The 27,547-nt window shown below is 40.1% G+C and overlaps 1 protein-coding gene across 1 annotated transcript in view; it reads right to left on the bottom strand.

Moving 5' to 3' along the window:
• The window catches only part of SORCS3 (sortilin related VPS10 domain containing receptor 3), a 422,195-nt gene that overhangs the window by 217,862 nt on the left and 176,786 nt on the right, over positions 1 to 27,547 (bottom strand). The window contains exon 3 of the mRNA XM_083741537.1: positions 2,266 to 2,365. Within this exon, the coding sequence (XP_083597663.1) occupies positions 2,266 to 2,365 (100 nt within the window). The remainder of the gene's footprint in view (positions 1 to 2,265; positions 2,366 to 27,547) is intronic.

Here is a 27,547-nt window from a genome sequence, read left to right on the forward strand (position 1 = left end):
TTCATGTGGATATTGTTTTAGAAAAATCTATCCCTACCATAGTGTGACCAGATGCAAAAGAAGACAAGGTTCTTGCACAGTTCATAGTTGTATAGAAAATTGTGTGTGTGTGTATAAAATTATATATGGTACGTGAAAAGTGGATAAAGAAAACTTTTTCTTCTTTTCTCATAACACTAAAATTTGTGGACATCCAGTAAAGTTGAATGCTAGGAGAACAGACAAAAGAAATTAATTCTTCATACTGTTTTCTTGTATTCTTGTATTTGAGAATTTCAATGGGCGCATAAGAAATATATATACCTGCTCAACAGAACTATTAAAGGTGCAGGAGTGCTGTCATCTTTTCCATCCCCAACCGCTTCTATCACTTGGCAGAGTAAGTTTGCATAAAGGTGAAGGATTAGCAGCAAGGAATGTGATCAGGAAGCAATGGGTGCTGCTTTGGGGAAAGTCATTACAACAATATGAATGTTGGGGTGCCTGGGTTTGTGGATTCTGAGAAAACATGCTGATAGCATGTGGACACAAAAGCTATCCTAGTCTATCATATGAAACAGAAGCTGATGTGATTTGATTTCAGAACACTGAGCAGGTCACAATGACTGATGAGTACTCAGCCCGAGAAATTTAAAAAGAAAAGATTCCCAGTAGATGTGACAGGACAAAACTGTAGCTATGGCGATGAGCCTGCCTTAAGATACCTGGCAGAAAAATAAACATCAGTCCTGAACCTGGTGACCTGACAACAGATGAAAAAAAATAATAGTAAAAATACTAACGGCAAAATGCACATTCAGATTGATATATAGCAGGTGACCAAAACGGCACTTTGAAAAAGATCAAATGTAATAGCTCCAAAGATTTCCCCTTACACAGCTCTGATGCTGCCATTTAGTTATCTACTATGGCAATCTGTCTCTGACAACACACAAGAGATAACGGCATCTGTTCCCTTCCCACAAAGTGAATCAACATGATGATTACTTTAGTTTAAAAATAAAAAAAATATAACAAATGACCCTGGATTCTCTCTGCAGGAGCACAGAGAACATCACATGGAAAACAGTGACATCACTCTGGTTGCTACGCACTCCAAGCCAACTCTTAGCATTTTTTATTTGCCTCGCGCTCTATGCATATCCTTATTAGTGACTTTGAACTCTTGGCTTTTTGTATATTGTTCAAACCCCAGCTGGGAATGCTAAAATTTGCTAAACTTAAAAGGTAGCAAATAGAACCAAGGGCTGAAAGGAAGCAACAGAAGCCGAGTTCAGCTCATGTACTTCTGATACTCGATGAAGACTCTTAATCCTTTGTGCAAACCATAAGCTAAAAAACAAATGCAGCCTTGGGTTGTATCCAACTAAGACATGTTCAAAGTAGACCCCTTGACATTAATGAACATAAGTGATGTCCATTTATTTCAAAGGGCCTGCTATGGGTAGGAGTACCCTGTTCTTAATGGAGTCATACTGGGTTCAAACTAACATGAGGCCGTTGAAAAGTTATTTGCATAAAGAAGTAGACACATTGTCTGAAGAAACTGGAACACATGGTTTATAATTATAGCTTCAGACCATATTATAGGTAAGGCTTAAAATGGCAGATGCTTAAGTCAGTCTATACTCTATAGTATAATTGCGAAGTTGACATTATTCTCTGAATTTCTGTCCTCACAGAGGTTTATGTGGCAACTACATTGTATCACTTTTGTCACATGCTGAAGATGAACCTCTTGACCCCAGCCTTTCACATACACACACAAAATTGTAAATTGTTTTCATTGATTTTTAATATTGAATTTTTAATCCTGTAACCCACCCTCCGATCTTATGAAGGGTAAGAAATCCAATAAATAATAATATACATAACAAGATAACAGAAATGCAAAAGATAAATCAAATGTTAACAATATTCACATGCAGAACTGTGTAAACAATGAACCAATGTGCTTTTAATGTGCCTTGAAACCTACCTTACAAATATTCCTATACTTAGAAGTAGCTCCCATTCACAACAATGAAGCTTACTCACCTGTAAACTGTAGAAGAACTGCAGCATTAGCAAGAAATTCGTTTGTAGGGTGTAAACAACTGGGTGCAGGTTAAAAGCTTGTGCCAAAAGAAGAAGAAAACAAGAATCTGATTTACCAAAGGATTTCATGTTCTTGATATGGAGATGGAATTCTCACCTGTGTGAGCACAACTTTTTCATTTATTTTTTTACTGTACTTAGCTACCTGTTCAAAAATAGCTTCCTTACCTTTCTCTTATTAGTAGGACTGACGTAAAGGTAACTCAGCACTGTTTTCAGTCCCACCTTGTCGTTTAGCTTTTCATAAGTAGTCCCATAATCTGTGGACCTGTAATAAAGAGAAAATGCATTTAGTTACTCTTTAGGACTTTGGCAAAACTCCTGATCCATAAATGGGATGTTTGGCATCCAGCATCAATTGGGTGCTTTTTTCATGTATCTAAGCATAATGATAGCTAGTATCAAGACTGCATTACAAGCTATTTATTTATATTGCTGAAAAGATACATTATTGTATTAGTTTGAATTTTCTCTTTGAAACTTTTTGTTCATTTAATATTATTCTTAGTATTCTTAGACACAGAATACTTAGACTGGTTAGGTCACTAGGCAGACCCTGTACAGTGAGTTTTCTTTGCGTAAACCAACTGATAAATGATAAGCTGATTCTGAATCTGCTTTAAAGATTGGAAGCACATCGCTTCGCCCAAATAATACTGGGAACTGTCGTTTGTTAAGGGTGCTGGGCGCTGCAGCTTTGTAAGGGGATAAACCACAGTTCCCATGATTGTTTTTAGTAAACTATGTGCTTAAAATGTGCTTTAAATATATCATATCTATGCAGCCTCAATGTAGTCTTTGGACTGCAAACAGAAAAACCTGAGCATAGGCTCATCCATTATCCATGGTTGTGATGTCACTCAAGCAGGCTGTTTCCTCTCCCCCATATTCCCAATTTAGCAGGTGTCATGGGCATTTCAAGCAAGCCCCATAATGCATGATGCTATGATTCATGGTCTCTTTCCTGACACAGAAGGGGGAGGAATGTATGCATCTCATCAGTGCACATGTAAGCCTCCATGTGGAATATCTCGTGTGTTCTTTGAGAAAATGGGGGCAGCTGCCCTCTTCTCCATTGCACATGGGAGACCGAACCAAGTCATATATTAACTGGGTTTAAGATTTGGGGCTGTTGTTACCAACATCATCTCACAGAAGAGTAGCCATTTTTACTGTCTTTGCTTTCCATACGATGTCAGATTTTACTGGATGTCACTTTCGATATGGTCCTCACTTTTAAAAGTATGTCGTGATAAAATTGTATGAATAACAACATGAAACTCACTACACAGCTATGTTCACTCACAGACACCTTCAGACAGCACATTCATAAAGAGCAAGGACCATCACTTAAAACAAATATAGGATATGAATCAAAGTTAAGATCGTGAAGCAAAGGGAAACATGAAGTCAGAGGTAGAGATAAATCTGAAGGTCAAAAGTGGCAGAGACAAAAATCATCCCCACAGATCAGTCAAATTGGTATCTCTAGTATATTAAGATTAAAGTAGCTGCCTCAGTGCCAGGCATTCTCTCCCCCCCCCCCCTTCTGAGATGAGAAGTATTGGTTCCTATGCTAGCAAAGCCTGAAAGATACAACAGATGATCTGGAGGTGGCATTTGCAAGTGTAGATTACATCTCCAAGAGCTTCCTCCTTTATACCTTATCTCTTTTCTACCCTTCTTCTTTGAGAATACAAAGAGAAGTTTGCGCTTGTAAATACCGTATTTTTTGCACCATAACACTCACTTTTTCCCTCCTAGAAAGTAAGGGGAAATGTCTGTGCGTGTTATGGAGGGAATGCCTATGGGTGGCATGCCTACAGATTTTCCTCCTCTAAAAACTACGTCCGTGTTATGGTCGGGTACGTGTTATAGAGCGAAAAATACGGTAAATAAACAAATAAAGCTGTAAATGTTGCAAATGCATCTTGAGGAATATACGTTCTCAATATTCTACAGCGGAGGTTGGTCCATTAAGGGGGTCCATTGGGGCACTGCTAGTCATGGGCAAGTCTGTTAATTTCAGCTTCTCACTATTTCAGTATTAAGTCCAGTTCTTCACATTTCCACAATCACTTGATTTTTTATTAATTTTTTTAAAAGTCCTCATGAAAATTTGTCAACATTTTACTGTGAATACACACATTTTTGCAAGGCAATTTATCCTAATATAAAGAGGTTTTATATCTTACTTTCACTCATATATGTACTTATACAAACACTTCACCCTAGTATATGCACATTACTTGTCTGGAGAACTTCAATGGAAGAGGGTTGTGTTTGTGATCGCATATTGTTTCGGAAGTGCGAATTTTGTTACCAGCGAATTAATTTAAAAGCGAGTCAAAATTCTTCACCATCCTTAGGCATGGCGCCACCAACCTCAGTCTGCCCTTGGATTCCTGCCTTCTTTCTTACAACCAGTCCAAGGTATGGCACTGAAAGTGAGCTTCCTCTTCCTTTGTCTCAGTGTTACCATTGAAGAATGAAAGCAGGGAGAAGATGAGGACAAAGATGAGGATTATTTGTCTCTGACTTTCTTTGGCTCTGGCACCATCTACTGTTGGCTTCTCTGCCTTATGTCCTACCATTCCCAATGGGCACAAGCCGCCACCACTCTTTTATTATCCAATAAAGCAAGAGGAATTATGCAAAATACATAGTTCACCAGAATTCCTGGATCACAAATGCCCCCCTTTTTTGATAGGCACTGCCATCACAGATGTGTCTGTCAGCCATTAACAACAATTGCCCAGTTTGCTCATTATGTTGATATATGACTGCATGTTTCGGGAAGATCTAAGAGTGAACCAAAAGTGTAGCATCTGAAAAGGAAAGATTTTGGAGAATCTGTCATGGATGATTTATAGACAGATCACAGACTTCTGCTAGCTGAATTGTGGTTCAATATCTCTGTAATGTGTTTCTTAAAACCACTATACATCAGAATACTTGTTGGCATACTGTTTCACTACTTTCTGCTCCCATTTCTGTGAGTTCCCAGATGACTCTACATTTCAGGGGTGACCGAAGAAGTGCCTTCCACGTGTTGTGGGCCACAACAGCTCTCAGTTCCTTATTCAGTGGTCAGGGATGATAGTAACAGTAGACCAAAACATCTGGAGGGTACCTGGTTAGCTACCCCTGCCATATTTGTTTCACCTTCCTTGTTGCACTGTAGCAGACAGCAAGCATTAATGTTAATTTCTTGCTGCATTAGGAACACATAATTTAGGTACACATTGCTTGTTCAGGGAAAAGAAAAAAAGTTACACCCACTCTTCTAAGTCAGATTACAAGGTCAATTGATTGTGGGATCCATAAGATAGGAGGTATAAATCAATACCACTGACCAGCTCTGTGCTATCACGTCCTTTGCCAATTTCTGCAATTGGCTTTTAATCTTAAGATGGGCCAAGACAACTTGAGAAACCACAGATTTAAGAGCATTTGGTCAAGATCCAAAGCTCCTTCATATCTATCTTGGTACCAAGAGCAGGCTTATTGCTGACAAGTGACCTCCTCTTAAAGCAGGTCTTGGAATTAGAGTTCCCTGATGTATATAGCTGAATACTGGTAATGTTGGAGCAATTAAATGCACAGCAGGAGACATCCAGTATTTGCAGATTCATAGGGTCAGGCAGCTCTTAATGGATGAATATCCCTAAATGCTTTGTAATGGAAATAGCATGAGCACTAATGTAACTCCTAACCTAACCCCACCAGCAGCGCGTAGGCTCTGAAACATCCAAACTCCTATTATCACAGAGAAGAGGTATAGAAAGTCATTTAATAGTTGGGGTGAGGCTGTGGGTATGTGTGTGAGAGAGCCAATGAGTGGTAATGCTAATTTACAGTGCTAAACTGGAAAGTGTGGTACATTTTGCAAAAAATAATAATGGGGGGAATCACATATATCCATCCTGAAAAACTGTCCCCCCCCTTCCATTATGTCCAAATGTCCAGAAAACCTGTTAAATAGGGCAACAATGATTCCCCATTGAGAGTGAAGGCATAGATCATTGCCCTCACTCGGATTTGACTTTCCAATACATCATCATCTAGGGATCAATGGAAAAATAAACAAATATATACCCCATTCATTTTACATTTATTTTAATCATAAAGTGAATATGAAAACAAAAATGAATGTGAAAAACAATGGTGGGTGCATTAGTTTTTATGTGTCACACTGGCTTTGAGTTTTGCCCTTCCTTTTGTTCAGTCTTCCTGAAATTGGAAACCATGATGTCACAAGTGAGCCATACCATTCCTGCTAATTTCATTATCCAATAAAGTGATCCTGCTAGTGCAAGGATTTCCACTTGCACAAGAGAATTTCCCCTCCCATCCTCCAGACCCTCCCCAAATCTGCTCCAGAGGGTTGGGGCTACAACACCAAAAATGATTGCTCACAAAAAAATGCCTACTTATTCCTATATGTTTTCAAACAAATAATATAATAATCAGTTAATAATTGGACATTTTCTATTTCCCCAGCAGTTATGTTTACTTCTGAAAATATGCCATACTTACAGGCTTGTTATCCACTCATGGCCCTCATTCTTTACCCATTTATTCATAAGTTTTCTCACTCTTTTAAGGAAAAGGTAGAGGGGAACTCTGGCTCTTAGTAACTTTAATCAGACATAGATCTTTTCTACTGGAATATTGGCCAGCTCCAGCCTTGCAAAAATGGCCTGTGGGGACCTAGAGAAAAACCTAACACTTCCACTATCCTCTTTCATCTTAGCATCTTGCAATATTTAACAAGTACTTTTTACAATGCAGAAATGGAAATATAAGCAAACCTGACGCACAGGGTTTCAGTATTTATTATTAACATTGCATTCATTTGTTGCTTTCAAAAACGAAGAAGTTTCAAACAACGTAACAGATACATCTTCAGCCCCCAAACTCCTCGGACACGTTGATTAGTTAGGGACTTGATATTAATTATGGAGGGGTTCGACAACAGAGCAGGATGGCATGCGTACTTATGGCAGGGGAAGAGGAAACACAAGGGTTTCGCAACACATATCTTTAAAGGCCCTCTAATGGAAGTTTGGGAGAGGAATAGATTTTTACTAGAACCTTAAGTACCACACTGGCTATCCCCATTGGAAGTTATGAGCGTGAAAAAAGTAAACATGGGAGGTGATTGGATAATTTATGAACAACTGTTAACAAAAGTAGGGGGGACATGGAAACTGAAACCATATGACCAGGTTAAAGAAAAAGTTTATGATTGGTTACACTATTTCCAAATAAACGAAATGTTTAGACAAGACGTTAAAGAGAGAGGATACGCGGATAAAGAATCTAAATTCCAGACTGAAATAATAAACAATGATTATAAAATAATTTCTAAAACGTATAATATGCTATTAGAGTATAACTTGATAGATGAGGAAATGAAGTCGGTGATGATTCATTGGGCAAGGGACATCGGCCATAATATATACTATGAAGAATGGGAGAAATTCTGGGGAAAAAATCTTAAATTTACAGCTTGCATAACGTTAAAAGAGAACCTTATGAAGATGTTTTACCGTTGGTATATAACACCTGCAAAATTAGCAAAAATATATAAAACTTGCAATAAATGCTGGAAATGCAGGGAAAAAGAGGGATCCTTCTTCCACATGTGGTGGGACTGCAGAAAGATCAAAGGTTTTTGGGAAAGTGTATATAATGAAATGAAGAGTATATTAAGATACAACTTTGGGAAAAAGCCGGAGGCTTTTCTGTTAGGCCTAGCAGGAAGTGATATAAAGAACAATGACAGTAAATTCTTTCAATATGCAACAACGGCCGCAAGGGTCCTATTGGCTCAAAACTGGAAACAACAGAGCATACCGACGCTTGAGGAATGGAGAGCAAAACTACTAGAATACGCAGAGATGGATAGATTGATGGGGAAAATTAGATATTTAAAAGACCAAAGGTTCATTGAGGATTGGGGAAAATTCGTAGAATATCTGGAAAATATAAGTGAAGGTCAGATAACGCTAGTTGGGTTTAAAAAAGCTCTGTGAAAAGGTTGGAATATTGTCCAAAGAGAAAAAGAAGGAAAGAGAAAATAATGTCAATATAAGCCAGGATTTGTGTGAATTTGTTAAATTAGGGTATGGATGATTTGAGGGGAAGCTGAAGGAAGTCTTATAGAAAGAAATCTGTGACAACAAGGTGTAAATTGCTGTATTTTTTGTTTGTTATGATTTAAAAAACAATAAAAATTATGCAGAAAAAAAAGATATTAATTATGACCATATTAATTCTGTCTGCATCACACCCCATCATGCTACTACTGTTTTCTCCAGGTATCAAACGTGTTTTTTTTAAAGATATGCAAAGGGAATAAACTACAAGTGACTAGAATTGTGAAAGATTTCAACACATGTTTTTAAAGGCCACAGAGATATGTGTGTATCTTTCCTATATCACAAAATAGTTTTAGAAAAGGACTAACAGCTCAAATAGGTGGCTGGGTGGCTGATCTATTTCCATAGTAGAATTAGGAGCAGTTATTCTGGCCAGGCAATAGTGCTTATAATTTCTACTTTCTGGTATACAGTTCTTCGTCTCTCATTCTCACCACACACCCCATATGCTCCCAAACTTTGATGAAATGCTGTTTTACTGGTTTTATTATTTCTAAGGTAAATTCTAATACTTACCTAAACCTTTTAAGTCTTTTGAAGAAAGGTTGAAGGGGTTGGATATGCTTAGCCAAGAAGTAATATAACCATCTCCAAGCATTTGAAGAGTTGTCACATAGATGAGGGAGCAAATCTGTTTTTTGTTGCTCCAGAGGATAGGATGTGATTGAATGGGTTCAAATTACAAGTGAAAGTATTTGGATTAAATGTTAGCAAGAATGCCCTGAACGTGCAAGCTGCTCAACAATGGAGCAGACCGCTTTGGAAGCTGACGGACACTCCTTTGTTTGAGGTTTTTAAGCTGAAGCTAGATGGGCACCTATGAGAGATGCTGCAGTAGGGAATTCTCTGCGCCCATGGGGGTAGGGCTGGGTGACCTTTGAGGGATCCTACAACTCTATGATTCTCTTTTATGAAAATAAAATAAATAGTGACTAGGTATCAATAAAGGCTTCTTATTAATAAATGGCTATAGGGGATACTAATCCAAAATAGCCCTTGAATGGAAATGCAAAAAATAAAAAATAAAAATAGAAAACCCACATGCACACAACTTATAGCTGAATGTATAAGCTTGATTAAAAAGTAAAGGAAAAGGGGATTGAGCCTGCTGTGGGAATTGCACACATTTAAAAAAGGAGACCTTTGTAAAAACAAATAAATCAAGCTTGCCCTTAATTATAATGGCACCCAATTCTTCCAAACCCCTATCAGGAAATGAGCACTTACAAATTAAAACACAGTAAACTTTCTCCCCGGTACCTCGTAGCGATGAAATTGCAAGAGGCATGAAAACTTTCAGTTTGCTTCAGCTGCCCTAACGGGCTATGAAACAGTTAAACCACAATGCACCGGTCCAGTCCATCCCAAATCCATTAGAGACTGGCTCACATATGGTTTACACATCATGAACATTGTAGCAAAATCAGCACCTATGGAAGTCAAGGCTTATTCCTTTCATAGTAAGTGAAGGACTCCCCACATTGTTGTTGTTGTTGTTGTTTAGTCGTTTAGTCGTGTCCGACTCTTCGTGACCCCATGGACCAGAGAACGCCAGGCACCTCTGTCCTCCACTGCCTCCCGCAGTTTGGTCAAACTCATGCTGGTAACCTCGAAAACACTATCCAACCATCTCGTCCTCTGCCATCCCCTTCTCCTTGTGCCCTCCATCTTTCCCAACATTAGGGTCTTCTCCAGGGAGTCTTCTCTTCTCATGAGGTGGCCAAAGTACTGGAGCCTCAGCTTCACAATCTGTCCTTCCAGTGAGCACTCAGGGTTGATTTCCTTCAGTATGGAGAGGTTTGATCTTCTTGCAGTCCATGGGACTCTCAAGAGTCTCCTCCAGCACCATAATTCAAAAGCATCAATTCTTCGGCGATCAGCCTTCTTTATGGTCCAGCTCTCACTTCCATACATCACTACTGGGAAAACTCCCCACATACCCTACAATAAAAGGGATCCGAGTAGTAACATCACCTTATCTTGCAATCTTGCAAATGAAGAGGAAAGTGAGGAGAAACAGTTAAGAAAAAACAGAAGAAGGTGGAGGAATTTCTGAAGGCAGAGCTCCAAATCATCAAAAGGGAACTCCTAACCTGCAGGGAAATATTTTATATGTTGGGTTTTGGTTGTTTTATAGCTTTTGCTCTTTTACTCTCTGCTGCTCATAGACTTTTGTTTTTTCTCCTTTTTTAACATCTAGTTTTGTTTTCTATCTTTAATTGTTCTGAGTCCCCTTGCATAGAAAGGTGGGTATAAATTTTAAAGCAAATATATGAATACCATGTTCTTAGCATAGCCTTCCATTTATCTGTTCCAAGTCTTCACTTTTGCAAGGGCACTGAAGGTCAGCGACAGGCCTTTCAGTGTTTTTGTCCTGAGCCAGGGAAATGAGGGTTGTAAAAGATGCATCAGTCTCTCGGGACAGAGTAGTGTACATGCAGGAAATTATGAATTGCTCGCTGAGATAGATGCCTTTGTGTGTCTTTGCTCGTATTTTCTATCTCTCCTCTGTCTTTTTTATGATCTCAGGGTTCGTTTTTTTTATAAAAACCCATGGCTCTAGGTGTTCTATATCTGTCTCCAATGTGCCACAGCTACAGTTGCCAGCTTGCAACCCCAGAGGTTTTTAATTCCTTAATGCAGCAGAAGGCAAGGCAGCCATAATTTCTCCCATTCATTTATCTCCAGAGCTGGCCATCTGCCTGCTCCTGCATCTTCTGTGCAACACACCTGGAAACCTCCCCCATCCCTGTGTAGGGCAAAAATAAAACAGCATGGGGTTGGGAGATGTGGAGGGGAAACTCACTGAGGAATGATCACCTGTTGCATGACACTTTGGGGAGCAGTTTAGCAATCTTGGACACATGCTAGATCCACATATAATAATTTGCTACAACCACAATCTGTATAATCGGCCATAATGCTCTAGCCTGATATGACCGATGTTAATAGGATTTGTGAATCCTGCTTTGGCTATGCTGCTTGAGATCTCAGTTCAGAATCCTGAAAGTTGGTAAGAAGAATGTTTCTCTGCTGGCAAAAGTCACTCCAGCATATGACAACTTGAGTGCTCTGCTTTGAAGGTGACAACCTAGTTAGGCCCTGTCTGCACTATACATATAAAGCAGTTATCATACCACATTTTAAACAGCCATGGCTTCCTCCAATTACTCAGGGACGTGCTGTGGTCTAAACCACTAAGCTTCTTGGGCTTGCTGATTAGAAGGTTGGCAGTTCAAATCCCCGCAACGGGGTGGGCTCCTGCCAACCTAGCAGTTCGAAAGTACGCCAGTGCAAGTAAATAAATAGGTACCGCTGCAGCAGGAAGGTAAACGGCATTTTTGTGCGCTCTGGCACTCGTTCCGGTCCTCTGTGCACCAGTAGCAGTTTAGTCATGCTGGCCACATGACCCAGAAAGCTGTCTGTGGACAAACGCCGGCTCCCTCAGCCTGAAAGCAAGATGAGCGCCGCAACCCCATAGTCACCTTTGACTGGACTTAACCATCCAGGGGTCCTTTACCTTTACCTTTTTACCTGCCCCCAAATACTCCTGGAAACTGTAGCTTGTTAATTGCTACAATTCCCAGAGTTCCCTATGAAGAGGGATTGACTGTTAAACCACTGTCTGATAACTATAGCTGTGTGGAGAAAAGTGGTCTCCTGGCAACTCTCAGCAACCTTAACAAGCTACGGTTTCCATTATTCTTTGGGAAAGCAAAGCAGTATGATACTACTTTACATTTATACTGCAGATAGGGCCTTAATCTGGTCTATGAATACCTAGCTGTGGAGAGAATCAGAACTTACAGGGTTAAGAAGTTCTGAGTGACGTCTCACATTCTGAGGCATGGCTCACAGGGTTCACAGAGGGGAGTGTTTCTCTGTGTGTTCAGTGTTCTTCCGTCTTTCCGGCGGTGAGGAAGCAAGATGTGCGCTCGTTCACCGGGTCTGATTTATGTTGTTTTTCTACACGATTAAAGACTGAAAAAGATAAGCTAGAACGCTCGTCTGCAGCCTGATTTGTCACACACGCACTGCATCAGTTTCTACGCTGCGGTAACTCTGCTACAAGTAGCTGACGGTGACCAGAGCGGCGCAAGGAAATGTGCCGGGCTAAGTACTTCCAAAGGCTACACAATAGCCATAGGTTTCGCCATACTAGCTACTCTTTTTACTCATGCAAGCAACATTAACATGTGATCCAGTATCATACATATCCTTCATGGGACTTAAAATCAGTCTCTCAGGCTTGCTTGTGCCAATTTCTGAGGAGAGATAGGTGATGGCAGGAGACAGGTCCTTTCTTTTGTGTCACCCAAGAAGTGTGGCTGGTGCCATGCTGTTCTTATTTGTTTGTCAGGTGCATTTTATTTGTCAGAGCCTTTTAAGTATCTGATATTTTATGCTGGCATTTTATTTTATTTTACTGCTCTGCTGTGACTGGTTTTATTGTGATTTTTATTGTGATTTTTATGCTTCACTGATTTTACTATTTTATTGTGAGCCACTCTGAGAGCATTGCGGAGGAACAGTCTATAAATAAAGTAAAAGAGCATTTGCATAATTTCCAATGCATATTTTGGAGTATGCAAGAAACCAGTGGCCATCTCTCTCTCTCTCTCTCTCTCTCTCTCACACACACACACACACACACACACACAGAATGTGACTATCCAACCATATTGGCCAGGGCAACTGCAATGGTCTTTTCTACCTTACTGGCATGTTCCCTACCTCAACTCTTCCTTTTCTTTATATTAATTCAATCCTTGCCAAAATGTTAAAGTTTTTGGCAAACTGAATGTATATGTTTGTTTACATGATTACGAGAAAATTATGCCTCCATTTAGATTAGAAGGGTTTATTCCCCATGATCCTGATACCAATACATACCTGCAAAAACCTACAAAATTAAGAATTATCAATTTATTTATTATTTTTTAGTTAGACAAGTGAAACTTATTACACAGAGATATCCATCGATCTATTACCAGAGAGAGGGAGTCAACATCTATTAAAAAAACAAAAAGAAAGGCCCATTTTAAGAGGAGAGACGCTTGGGGAATCTGATACTCGCAAATTCTGATATACACTGATCAAATGCACTAAGGTCAGAACACTGTTATCCAATCAGATTTTACATTTCCTGGATGTTCCAAACATGTTCTTGACTAAATAAAGTATCACATTGCACTTAAAAATGAATGTGGAGAGAACATATATTTAGATATGTTGATATATTTCAGAGATGCATACTTTGATCAAAAATGCATTTTAAAAAGCTATTCAAATATATACTTAAACACATTTTTGTTGTGGAATGGACTTATATGTTAACACGTGAGAAGGTGGCGCAGACTGGAAATAGACCGATTTGTCCATCACTTCTTGAGATGTTGCAGCAACAAAGCAAACAGTGACTAGTTTGGCAAGGAAACAAATTTGAAAAAGCTTGTCCCTGGATTCCAGTTCTGCTGAATCATGCATCTGTCTAACCTGTCATCTCAGCTGTGAGCCTACAGTGATTTCCAAGCTGCTAATGCCTCGTCACTTTCATCAGGCCAAATCTCCCTTCAGTAGTGCTTTCTCTGTCATTTTTACAGAACCCATTCAGAGCTTCATCTAACACAAAGCACCTTGGCTGGGAAAAATAAACTTGTCAGACACTGGAATCGATAAAACAGCCCAAACTTGAGAAGTCATTCCATCCCTGGCCAGCCCCCAAACAGGCAGCCTCGGGTCTGTAATGACAACTTAAAAGAAAATGACACTCCCTCAGAGTGAGACGTCTTGAATTAGGGTGTTCACAACTGACAGACTATACTGTCTGGTTTCTAACCTCAACAACTAGAGGCCAGAGATGCCTGTCAGCTCTACAAAGAGCTCTTCTTATACCAACATAGGCTGCAAATTCACTAAATTGCCATAGAAGATGGAATGGTAGTATAAGGTGTTTTCCGAGGATAGTGCATCAAATCTTATGGGGGATTTTGAGCTGTGTTTTCAAAAATAAATAAATAAATAAATAAATAAATAAATAATAGTGATATCCAGGCTCAACAAGTTGAGTTTGTTTCAAATATGAGACAAGCTTTATGACTCCACATATATGAAAAATGCAACTTCTTTAAGCCTTCTGCCAAGTTCATCCCAACTCCCTCTGTTCCTTCCACCAATGCACCTCCAATCCAATCTCTAACTCACCTTCTTCTTGCTCCGGTGTTGGAGATCAGGAAGGAGTCAAATGTGCTGTTGCTCCCATTTGTTTTTTCCAACATTTCCCCAAAAAGTCTCAAATAAAACCCACACTTTTCTTAGGGTTCTTTGAGGAACATGTGGGGGAACTGAATAGCTTCTGTCACTAATTTTTAGCTTGAGTACCAAATAAGATTCACTGATTTTTAGCGGCTTGCAAAAAATGCATTTGTATTTTGAGGAGAAAGCGGATCTTGAAATCTGCTTTGGAAGATTTGGAGGTGGAGGTGAATTCAGATTTTTGTTTCACTGTTAGTTTTGGTGAGGAAAAATATGTTGGTTGTTGTTTAAAAAAATAACAATAATTTAAATACTTATATTTAAAAATTTCTATGTATTAAATGCAGTAAAAAAATAATAATACAGAAATAAAGCTTTCTGCCAGGGAATGGGGAAAACAAAGGAATATTAAAAAGGGGAAAGTAGTATATTAAACATATTTCAGGGAATATCATACTGTAAATGAAAGCTACTGTTCTCTCAATTATTCCACAGTAATTGACAATTTTTATAGTGAAATTTGGGCCTGAAAATTTACCTAGTTTTGATTTCATTAGCTTGGTTGGCAGGGTTGCATACACAGCTACCATGAAGACCCAAAAGAATATAATCAGAGTTCTCAGATCCAAACAAAATATGCAGAGAGATTCCAATCTGCCCACTGCCCTCAAACCACTGCCTCCTTCCCATTGACCTTGGCAACAGGGAGAGGAGAGGGAGGAAGTGTATAGCCCTTCTTTTCTTATGTAGATTTAATTAAGTGCTCTTTTTTTCTTAAAAAGGGGGGGGGTGATACTTACCTCTTGAAAAAACCACCATGTGTGCCAGCACACAATGGCTGCCTGGGCAGCAAAAAAAGGGGGGGTGACCTCAATTTGTAAAAGGAGGAAACTGCCTATTTAGAGGATATTTGAACATACATACATACACACACACACACACACACACACACACACTACTTTCATTGTCACAAGGGAAATTCCTGATGTTGCTTGACTACAATTCCATCATCCCTGACCACTGGCCACACTGACTGGGGTTGATGGGACATTTGTAGGGCATCAGGCTTCCCATCCTGGTCCTACAGGAACCTCTGGCATGATGCATCATGGCACCTCTTGAGGCACCATTTAATCTGGATGGCAATGGGATGTACAGGCGGATGCGCTAGCTGCATTTGAATAACTCCTGCCTCAAGTGCGTGGAGTTGTGCTTTGCTTTTCCCAAGCCACATCCTGTCCCAACGAGCGATAACCAATATGTCTGTGATTCTGACATAAGGCAGCTGCATGTTAATATGTAGCCATGATTAATCAATCAACAAGCTATCGGTAAGATTTAACTGCAGTGCAGGGAGAATAGGGGTAAACCAAGGAGAACAATATTATGCCTTGCACATGTATATATCGCAAAGCTACTTGATGTTAAACATATTTTTGCAATAACCAGGGCAGCATAGTGAAGCTGTGACTGCTTTTATGAGTCAACAGTAATGTATGTTGAGGAGTGTTATCTGAAAGAATTATGTTTCTCTTCTACTTCATGCATAAAGTAATAATGGAGACCATGGAAGTAAATAATGACTGGGGAATTTTGCTGCAAGTTATTATCTTGCAAAGATATTGTGCAGAATACTTCCAAGATTTTGTAAGTATTAATCCCTCTTCCTTGGCACAGACCAATAAAATGTGTCGTTTTTATAACATCCTATGTGATTACACTTAGTGGCATTCTTGCTGCTGGGAAAAAGAAAAAGATGAATGGAAATGGGATCTTTGTTTTAATGGCACCATCAATAATTGCCCGTACCAAACTAATGACTGCGTTGTAACCTAATGAGGAAAGCATAGAGTCCTGGATCTCTGCAATATCATGTATGGCCAAACAGCCTCTAGACACAATTGTGTGTCACATACTTTCTGAATCATCTAGCACAGACAACAAATGAAAAGTTGTTTAAGAACTAAGACTTCCATCTGAACACCATAGCTGAGGATGAGGTGGTGAAGAAGCAGGAGAAACAAAAGACGCAGAGGTTGGATAGGTCCTGAAAGCTACCCTTTAGTGTTTCAGCAGGACAATAAGTATTGTGGCTTCTGTTTAACGCAGCAAAATGTTCTAACTGCTACCTTGACTCATCCCTACCAAAGCAAGCTGACCCCTATTCTCCCTGCACTGCAGTTAAATCTACCAGACTTTTAGAAGACATCTGAAGGCAGCCCTGCTTAGGAAAGCTTTTAATGTTTGATGGATTACTGTATTTTAATATATTGTTGGAAGCCGCCCAGAGTGGCTGGGGAAGCCCAGCCAGATGGGTGGGGTGTAAATAAATTATTATTATTATTATTATTATTATTATTATTATTATTATTATTCCACCCCTTCTTAACCAACATAAAAAATCCCTGAGTTATAACTGTATATCCATCCAGTACCTTGTCACTGTGATCTCCGTGTTGGTACCTGACATTCTTTCCTATATTTATATGATATACCAGGCACTATTGTTTTCTATCTCTTTGACACTGACTCCAAATCTGGGCAGGCAAAGAAAATGAAGGTTTATGTTCTCTTAAAAGGGAAAACTAAAAACAAAACTGCATCCTTGCCTGCTGACCTGATCAGTAAGATTATTGTTCTTTGAGCGCATAAATGTGACATTCCAGGCGTGAATTATGTGTGAAGGTTAAACTATGACGACTACAATGAATTTCTACAATACCAAAATAATAAAATGTAATGGCAGGCATTTAGATGCCTAAAGAAGACAGGAATGGATTGAAGTTTTATTAAAATTGTGAAACTAAACTAACATGCTTAAAACATACTAAGCATTTAACTGTGGGGGGGGGGCAAATCTTTGCATTGACTGCAAATAATATTAATATTATAGAAACACAAAGAAAAAGGAAATAAGGTGTATGAAGCAGGTAGATTCATATTCCTTACAGTGCAATCCCAAGGAGGTCTTGGCAATATCTGATTTTCAGCATCACAACATATCACCACCTAAACATTCTGATATACCGATATATTACAATGTCTGAAGTAAGGATGGAGCCATATAGAGGCATTGGCTGGTTTCATAGTTTTTCCCACATTGTGACTTTTGCATAGTACACACATACATCATGATTTGCAATATACTGCCAGGTCAAAAACTATGAAACCGATATCACGATCTAGACTTCAAACCAGTTTTGGAGGATATAGCAATATATCACCCAGCCCTAGTCCCAAGGGAGGCTAGGGGAATAGGAAGATCTATGCATCTTCCTTGTGTGGAATTTTCTGTAAACCAAAACACACATACACTTCAAATGCAGGGAGGTTAGTTGTACCATAGACTGCCATAGGTGGAAGGCCCAGTATTGGGGCCTCTCCAAAAAAGGCCATCTTTGCCCTGCCTCTCCTTGCCCATCAAATGCTCCATTTTGGGGCCTGATGCCAGAAACAGTACTGGTGGTAGAGCTAATCCCTTGGAGCTTCCCACTGATGTAGTGGAGGCCTCTATGATGAATCTGTATCTTTGCTGGCAATGATTTTCTTCACTGATGGAAAGGCACTTCGACCCCTACAGGAAGCAGATGGGGACTTTGGATTGCTCTATCCTGTTCCACTGATGAGCCAGTAACATGGTTCATCCAACATGTGGTATGTAAGTGTCGCTGAGAGGTCAATCCTATACATGTTTATTCAGATGAAAACTCAATTTTCTTCAGTAGGACTTACTCTCAAACACGTGGGTAAGGATTGCAGCCTAAATTTTACTCTAAAATGCTTAAAACTAAGTGTGCAAGACGTAAAGCTGACATCAACAGATCCAGAATGTTGAATTTGAAATAAGGGGGAGGAATAGACTTTGACTTGAGACAGCTGGTATCAGTGGATGGTCTATCAAGTGGATCTTGGTCTTTTGTGGTAGGAACTCTTGACTTCAGCAGTGCGTTAACCATAATAAAATAACTGCAGTACATCAATGTCAAATTATTCATCAAAGGGCAACCCACACTGATCTCTACCTCAAAACGATTGCAATAACTTCTTTTGTGGTTTAACTCTGAAGTTATTATCATCTACATCAAATTATTTTGACTTCTGTCCAATATAAGCAGATTTTCATAGCATAGGCCATGTCGTACGGATGAGGAACCTTAAGTCCAGCAGTAAAACTCAATGGAATATTTGGAAGAAAAACAATTCAGCACTTTTTAACAACCTTTATAGTAGTATATGGGGGGGAGGAGTCAACCCTTATAACACAATGCTATGAACATTTTGTGCTTGGCAAGTACTGCTTGTGCACAACCTGACTCAGGTTAAACAAACAAATGAGCTGGTAGGACTTTACAAAGTTAATGGGAGAAGGCAGATCAACCTTAAAAAATGAAAGGGAACATGGATGTCTGTCACCATGAAAACCACTTCAGATGCAGAACAAGCTTCAATGGAACCTAAGATTCACAATGAGCATTTCAGTTTGGACTTTAGATTTATTAAATATCCAAATGTCCAGTTATAAATTTGTTTTCTCTTTTGGAAAGTCCATTTTTCAAAAGGCAGAGAAACACATATTTAGCAGTTGGCATCTATGTAAGGCATTTAATAAAGCCTCGTCATTTCATTTCCTTTTTCTTTCCGATGTTCAGATTGGTTAAAGCCATGAAGAGTAAGCAACACATTGTCGAAAGTTTTGAAATAGCAAACTGCCATGTGGTAAAAATATGGCCAGCTTTGTTTGACTTAACAATTCCTAATTTGTGTTCTAGTTTAAAGGATGTGAATCAATATATTTAATTCTTTAAAATGAAGGTGGGCTAGTTTTAGTTCAAGCCCGACAAGCACAACAGAAGTTCATCCATATTAATATGGTTCCTTTGCTTCTACATGGGCAGGGCAGAGCTTCCTGCAGTGCTATCCCCAGCACGGCTGTGAATTTCTAATGCAAATCAACTGTTGAGCAATATTTATATTACAATAATAACTTGGAAGAACTTGTTTAATATCAGAAGACTTAGTGAAGCAGATGAATAGCTCCAACACGATATCCATGGGATAGAAATTCAATTAAAAACTGCAAGTGGCGCAGGAGTGCTAGTTATTGTTCAACATGCACCAGAGGGCCTTTCCTGAAATACAGCTATTAGCGACACTGGTTGAGAAATTCTGTTTTCCTTTATGGCAATCTGTTAGCTTATATAGAAGTTAAATTAATGAAGGGGGGGGGGTGGAGATGGTGCAATGCATTAAAAAGCCAAAGATGGTTCTTTTTCTATAATTATGGATTGGATGCATGATAATTAAGGAAATTAAGGAGGTGCCAAAATGATTTTAAAAATGAGGAACCAATCCTCTTTAAATGCTTATGATACAACTACTGCTTTCAATATAGCCCACAACCTGCCACATCCCAATTATAACTAGTTTATGCTTTACCAATCATTACTTCCATTTAAATGGGGCAAGTTCTCATCTGGCTAACCTGATCCAAAAATACACAGACACACACCCCACTCACACACAAAAGCAAATCTCACAACAGCCAACCAAAAACAACCAACCACCCGCTAGGCCACCCCCAACCTCTCTCACCACCAAGGAAATACAACAAGTGAATAGTAAGAGAACCCATACAAGTGACCCCACACGTACACTAAATAGAAGAATAGAAGCATAACCACCCAACCCCAACCCCACACCACCCCCTCCCCCTCTTTTCTTCCTAACCTAACAATGTATGCAACACTAATGTCTCACAATAAATGAAACTGATCTGTAGAAAACACAACTTGAAAAAGAGACAACGCATGTATTTTTGTAAATGACAAAATATTTAATAATTATTATTTTTTTTAAAAAAGGACTGCTTTTGTGAGTTAGCATCTTTACCACTAGACAGCCCCTGAAATCCATCTGCACTGTTTTCCTCCCCTTACCTCTGGAAAATATAGTCTGGAACCAGTGGAGATTGCTGCATTAGTGCTAATAGAACACCGTCCAACGAGCCTCAGTTTCCCCCCAGCCAGCCTCCACATGCCCGCCTACTTATTTATAACCAGTCCAGGGTGTGGCATTGCCTGTCAGTTTCTTCTTCGCAGGTCTCAGTGTTGATCTTGTAAAACAGCAGTGACAAGGATGAGGCCACATCTAGAATTAGTTGGTTCTGCCTGTCATTGACTCTGGCTCCATCTACTATTGGGCTTCCTGTCTTCTGCCATGCCAGTTCCAATAGGCATGAGACACCACTGCCTGGAAACTGGAGTATGCCATCAACTGCAAGGGACCAAAAGTCTCTCCATCTCAATAAAATAGCAGCTGCTATGGGTTGGCTTCTTTAATATCTGTTTGCCCCTGAGCTCTTTCCATTCCCTCCTCTGGAAGAAAGAACTCTGAACTCAGATTATGATATCAATTGCCAGGGACCAGAAGCCACAAACCCGTCTACACATCTCTAAAATATTGCACCTTTTACACCTTTTCCATGGAATAATTGTAAGCTGCTCAGGAAGCAAGTATATAAATATAACAAAGAAATGTGCACACACAATTTATAATTGGTAGCACCACATATGCATGCTTTGTTATACAAATAAGGTACTGAATCAGCGCTGGGACTACAAAACCAGCCTGATTTTGAAAAGTATGTCTTGATGTGCAGAATGTTTGCACAGTCTAATCTCAAAGCACCTGTACATATTGAGCAGGAGGTAAGGCAGAATGAAATCATATTGAAAGGTCTCTTTGATGTGGCAATTGGCTACTCCCCAGATTTATCAAATACATGCCAGACCCCACAGCTGTGACTGGCCTCACAGTGGTAATGGGCTGGCTATTTGCCACATCTATAAATAAAATTCCAATAGACTTCTCTCTAGATATCGTTCATAGGCCAATGTCACAAATGCATCCACATTTTCAGGACAAGACCAAGACCAAATTGGAAAGAGTTAGCAATGGGATACAAAGCTGTTCTCTCTGTACATTAAGGTGCATCCATGTATCACCATTTTTTCAGGTTGAGTTCAAATGTGGCACAATGTCACGAGCATTTTGCCCTGTGTACTGATCATACTTCTTAGTGCTAGTTGCTGCTTTTTTTCCTGAGAACTATTAGCAAAAGTTTCTACATGCATCATACTAGATCTTCCTCCAAGCAGACACACAGTAAATGTGGAAATGCTACAAATGCAGGACGTTGCCATACAAAGTCAGACATTGGGTCCATCTAATTCAGCATTGTCTATACCAGAGGTGGAGAACCTCTTAGCCAAGAGCCAAATGCAGCCCTCAAGATTTATCCATTCAGCAGTCAGGATTCTCCCTAAGTCACAACGACTCTCTTGGCTCTGCCACCATCAGTGCCCTCTTCATTGCTTTTCCCTAGGTGGAATGTGCCCTTAAAATGTGTGCGTGCGTGTGTGCGTGTATGTATGTATTTAAATAAAATATTATGCATGCTTCATTAGTACCAATGACAATGGCACAACATAATTTGTATTTAAAAAGCTATCAGTAAAATCAAAAATTGAAAGGGCAACCAAGATGATCAAGGGTCTGGAAACCAAGCCTTATGAAGAATGGTTGAAGGAGCTGGGTATGTTTAGCCTGGAAAAGAGGAGACAGAGAAGAGATATGATAGCTATCTTCAAATATATTAAGGGCTGTCACATGGAAGATGGAGCAAGCTTGTTTTCTCCGGCTTTGGTGGGTAGGACTCAAACCAATGGCTTCAAGTTACAGGAAAGGAGATTCTGACTAAATACCAAGAAGAACTTTCTGATGGTAAGAGCTATTCAACTGTGAAATGGACTCTCTTGGGACGTTGTGGACTTTCCTTCATTGGAGGTTTTTAAGCAGAGGTTGGGTGGCCATCTGTCATGGATGCTTTAGCTGAGTTCCCTACATTGCAGGGGGTTAAACTAGATGACCTTAGGATCCCTTCTAACTCCACGATTCTATGAAATTCTAAAAACAGAAACCAAACTAAAAACAACTAAACAAAGAAGAAGGTGAAGAGTCATTCCCAGCCCTACCTGGAGATGACAGGATATGAACATGGATCTTTTTGCCTGAAAAGCTAGGTGATCTACCCTAGAACTATGGTCCTTCCCTATGAAATGACTAAGGTTGAAGTTTCTTATGTCATAACTGTGGGACATGGTTTTGTGAAGGATTATAGCCTAATATATGATGCCATCAACACTATATGTTGTAGAGCAACATATAGTCTTAAAAACTGGTCACTTTTTTCAATGTTCTCTTGCCATTCTTCTTCCTATTATTTAGCCCCAGGAACAAAACCCTTTTGAATGCATTACTCACATGCAGGGCAGTGATGCATAGCACAAGAAGTAGGAATGCACAACTTGTCCTGCCCTGAAATCTTCATGTTAAGAGTGGAATCTGAAGAAAACTCCCTAAGCATACCTCATGCTTGGGGTTTGTTCTTCAGATATCTGCACCCAATGTAGGTATCTTGTAGGGCCCATCAGTGCTCCATCCCTTCTGCTTGTTTAGAATGTGACTGCCCACCGCACAAGTAGCAGATGGAGCTATGATAATTTTTCCTAGCGCCAAAATTATAGTGGTTCCTACTCTGATCCACTGTAAATTTTGTGGCAGACCAAAGCACATAGCTAGAAAGAATATAAATGTTCTTCATCCTCTGTGGGATGGAAATAACCAGCTGTGCCAAATTTGTCTCGGTTTCATTTCTCTTCAGCAGCTGAGGAAGATCAAGAGTCTCTCAGGTAAACTTTCAAACTGCCCGCAGTCACAGTATTTATTGGATATTTATTAGCCCCTTTGCTAAAGTTATTAACTGAGAAGACATTGCTTTAGTTCAGAGAGTTTTAAAAAACAAAGAACAGCACAAACCATAAATATAAATGGGTGAAATAGAACATCAGCCGGGAGTTTAATTGAGAGTAAATAATTTGTTGCCATTCCTTACAAACACTCTTTCTAATACTTATATACTCAGTTCACTAAGTAGCACTGACTTAGAAACAATGTTATCATGTCCTCATCAGTTTTGACGGATTATGGCTATAGGTTAGAATAAATTGGATGCATATTTTATCCATCATTTCAATGAAGCATCTTATTTAAAACTCACCAATAAAAGTTCCACGAACTGTCAGCTCCAGCATATCACAAGACTTGGACGCCAGTCTTGGCAAACCTTAAAGCAGGATTGCAAATTTTGATCAACTAAAGACGTCTGATTAGCACACTGAGTTGTATCCAACTGCTGGGCTAAAACAGCATGTGCATAGTCATATGGAAGTATTTCAATGTTGTGCTAAGGCAGGCTTCCTCAAACTCGGCCCTCCAGATGTTTTTGGCCTACAACTCCTACGTTCCCTAGCTAGCAGGACCAGTGGTCAGGGATGATGGGAATCGTAGTCTCAAAACATCTGGAGGGCTGAGTTTGACGAAGCCTGTGCTAAGGCAACAGTTCCCTCAAGGCAAGCATTTTGGCTTGCCAGATAGAACAACCCACTCCTCTTTCCCATGCTGTTCTGGGGTTCTTATGACCACCACCCCATCAAATTAAGGAGGGTGCTTGAGGTATAGGGAAGGAAAGCAGGCAAAACTCCCTCAGACCTCTAAGACCAAAGGTGGCAATGAACCCATAGGACATCTGGAAATGACCCTTGTGTAGCTGCAATGAAGCATTCTTGTCAGGGATCTCATTTGTAGGAAGGGTCTATTTGCAAGGAATGTGAGCAATGACCCAGCAGATGAATAGGAAAGGAAGCAGCCGGCAGTGTGGCTATAAGCTTCTCCATTTCTCCTGGGCCTAATTGAGCTCCTTTACCCAGCAAGCTGTCTTCTTCTAGAGTAGAGATGGGAAAGCTCAGGCCCTCCAAGCATCTCCAAGCCCCAGGACACTCAACAGCTTCACACACCCTTTCTAGCCATATTCACTCTCCCCAGATCAAACCCCCAACAAACCCTGTTTTTCATCTATGAGTGTTTTTGTCTGGGTGGAATGTATCTTTGAAGTCTGGTAATGTTTCCTGCTTGCTTGGATGAAGTGTAACCCTTAGGCTGCAAATGGTTCTCCATCCCAGGTCTAGAGCTCTCTTGCTCCAGTTCATGCACAGCACACAATGGCAGTCAGTGTCATAGCATCATACAGTCTAGACAAGCTAATTAACAACATAGCAATGCTACCACAATTGCCGTTTCCCCCTTTCTCCAAAGCCCCCTCGCCCAGTGCCAGCTGGACAACATTCTAAAAAAGAAAGTGAAACCTCCATCTCCATGTTTCTATCATGTGTACATTGCTTCTTCAGTCCCCAAACACTGATATAAAGGATTAAAGAAAAGAACTTCTAAAATAAAATGGATCTTAGATTCAAAACCAATTACCAAAGCATAATCTTGCTGAGATGGGCATGCTAAGAATAATTACCATGGCGAGATGAATGCCTGTTCTAGACACATTACAGAAGACTGTGTAATTAAACATAGCAAGCAATCCTCATTTATCTCCCAAGCAATTTGTGTTTTTAAAGGTTCACCTGCACAGGCTGGCAAGAAATGGAATTTGTGCAAAGCCTTCTGGGAATTCCATAGCCATTCAGAGCTGGAGGCACAGCAAAATAAAATAAAAAATGAACCTGCTGCTAACAAAATGACTCCCAGTGCTACCACATTATGTGTCCTTAAAAATAATAAGGTTTGTGAGAGAGATACTTCAGCGGCAGCTTATATACGATTCAGGTAAAGACTCTTTCGTGGAATAAATAACGAGCAGGTGACTAGGCAAGAATGACACTAGGACAGATCCATATGTGTAAATCTGCTCATCTGTGCAATTCTAGACAAGGTATAGGATGTCAGGAATGGGCAAATAGATGTGGCTTGGTTCAAGATGGTCAGAGATGTGGGCCAGAGGTTCCTCACCACTGCTATATGCCCTACTGAGATCAGTGGGGCTTCCTTCCTGGTAAGTGGGTACAGAATTCCACCCTAAGTATCAAACAGCAGCTACGGGTGGAGCTGCTTCATAAAAACAAGACTCATTATTTTCTGCCCACCTTAACTGTATTGCTGTTTGTGATGGGAGTCCGAGTCCAACAACATCTGACAAGGAAAGTGCTTCCGGAGGCGGCACAAAATAGCAATGGCGGTCCTCTTTACCTGGTGAAGAGGGGCTCCGCGAAAAAGGGTCGTCCGCTACGGCAAAGCGGAGACCCGTTAAGAAAAACCACAGGCAGAGCGAGCCTGCGGCCGTGGGACTTGGCGGGCACCCAAAGCCCCCCCGGAAACGAAGAAGGGGCTCCGTAAGGGGCTCCGGAACGCGAAAGGGGGAGCGGCGCTGTGAGTTCATCGCTCTTTTCGTGGATGCAAAGCCGCGCTGCTGATGATGATGAGCGCCGACCTTTCTTCTTGAAAACATCAAAATTGGCTGTTACATACCCGTGAGTAAGGGGAGCTAAACATCGGAAATTTTGGGAATTTGGTTGAAATTCGGCTGAAAACGGGAGGCGAGTAACAGGAAGTCCGTCTCCCGACACTGCTAACCAGATTAAAGCAATTGCGCAGAAGAGTGCTGAAGCGCTGAAAGGGGACTGTCAAAGTAAAACGAGGGTGTATTTGACAGACTTTGTAGTGAAAAGACAAGCAGGAAATTTTTGTAAAGGTTGTGGATTTTATCTTTGGGACCTTCTTCCTAATTTTGAGATAAGTGGAGTTAAAAGAGACAACCCAGCGATCGGGCTGTCAGTGTGCAAAGGAGAGCTGTCAAACTGCTGATACTGTTATTGGAGCTTAACTGATACATAGACTGAGACATTAACGTTAAAACATTGTTGCTGGGACCTTTCTTGACACCTTGTGGCTTCTTTTTAAGTCAGAGAAAGCCTGTGGAAACTTCCTTTTGTGCTCTGGAACTATCAAAGACTTAACATAGGGAATATAAGAACTTCAATGGCGGACAAGAGTTCTCTCCTTCCTTGAAACTTTGAAATACCCCCACCTAGAGGATTGTGGAGATATAGAGGCCTGGGAACTGTACTTTATTGTGACTCTCTGTGGTTAAATTGTTTATACTCTGGACTTTGTCTAACTTATGAAACAAAAGAAAATTTGACCTTGAACAGAGGCAGGTGTGGAATGAGTGGTACAGGAAGAACAAGAGCAGCTAAAGCTAAAGAGAAAGAAAAGAAACCAGGGCAACTTGTACAAACAACCCTATCTCATCAACGAAGATCATCCGTTCCAACTGTGCTAACAGCACAGGAGGTGGAATTTGAAGAGCCTGCTGCAGAGCCTGCTGCAGAAGATATGGCAACTGGAGGATCTGAAATAGTCCTGAAGCAAATCTTGGAACAACTTGGAATTTTAAATCAAAAAGTGGACAATCAATCATCAAAAATTGACCAAGCTACATCCTCTATTACTAAATTATCTGAGCATGTTTCCCATCATACCCAGGCAATTGAAAAATTACAAGGGGCAACTACTGAAAATTATAAGCTTGCGGTGGAAGCTTGTCAAAAAGCAGAACAGGCGAACAAAAAGGTTGATGAGATTAGGGGGGAAGTAAGGCCTCTGAAAAGACAGGTAGGGGAACAACAAGCCTACCTGTCATTGGTTGAATTGAAAAGTAAGGAAAATAATCTCAGATTAAGGGCTATCCCAGAATTGGAGGAGGGAAACCTACAGGGATTTTTGACACTTTTGTTCTCCAAATTCTGGGCGATAGAGGAAGATAAGGATTTTAAAATTGTGACTGCCTTTAGACTGGGAAAATTGATAAAGAAGGACAAGTCCAGAGACTGTTTGGTTATTTTGAGATCGAGAGAGGAAAGAGATAAGATACTAGGCCTACATTTTAAAAAACCTTTGGAGATAGAAGGAAAAAAGGCTGAGATTTACAGAGACATACCTAAACACCTTTTGGACCTTAGGACTACTTATACAGATTTGACCAAACTGTTGAGATATAACACAATCCCTTATAGGTGGGAGTTCCCGCAAGGACTATCATTTACTTACAAAGGAAGGAAAGT

The sequence above is a fragment of the Podarcis gaigeae genome (assembly GCF_964106915.1).
Source record: "Podarcis gaigeae genome assembly, chromosome: 5".
Taxonomy (NCBI): Eukaryota; Metazoa; Chordata; class Lepidosauria; order Squamata; family Lacertidae; genus Podarcis; species Podarcis gaigeae.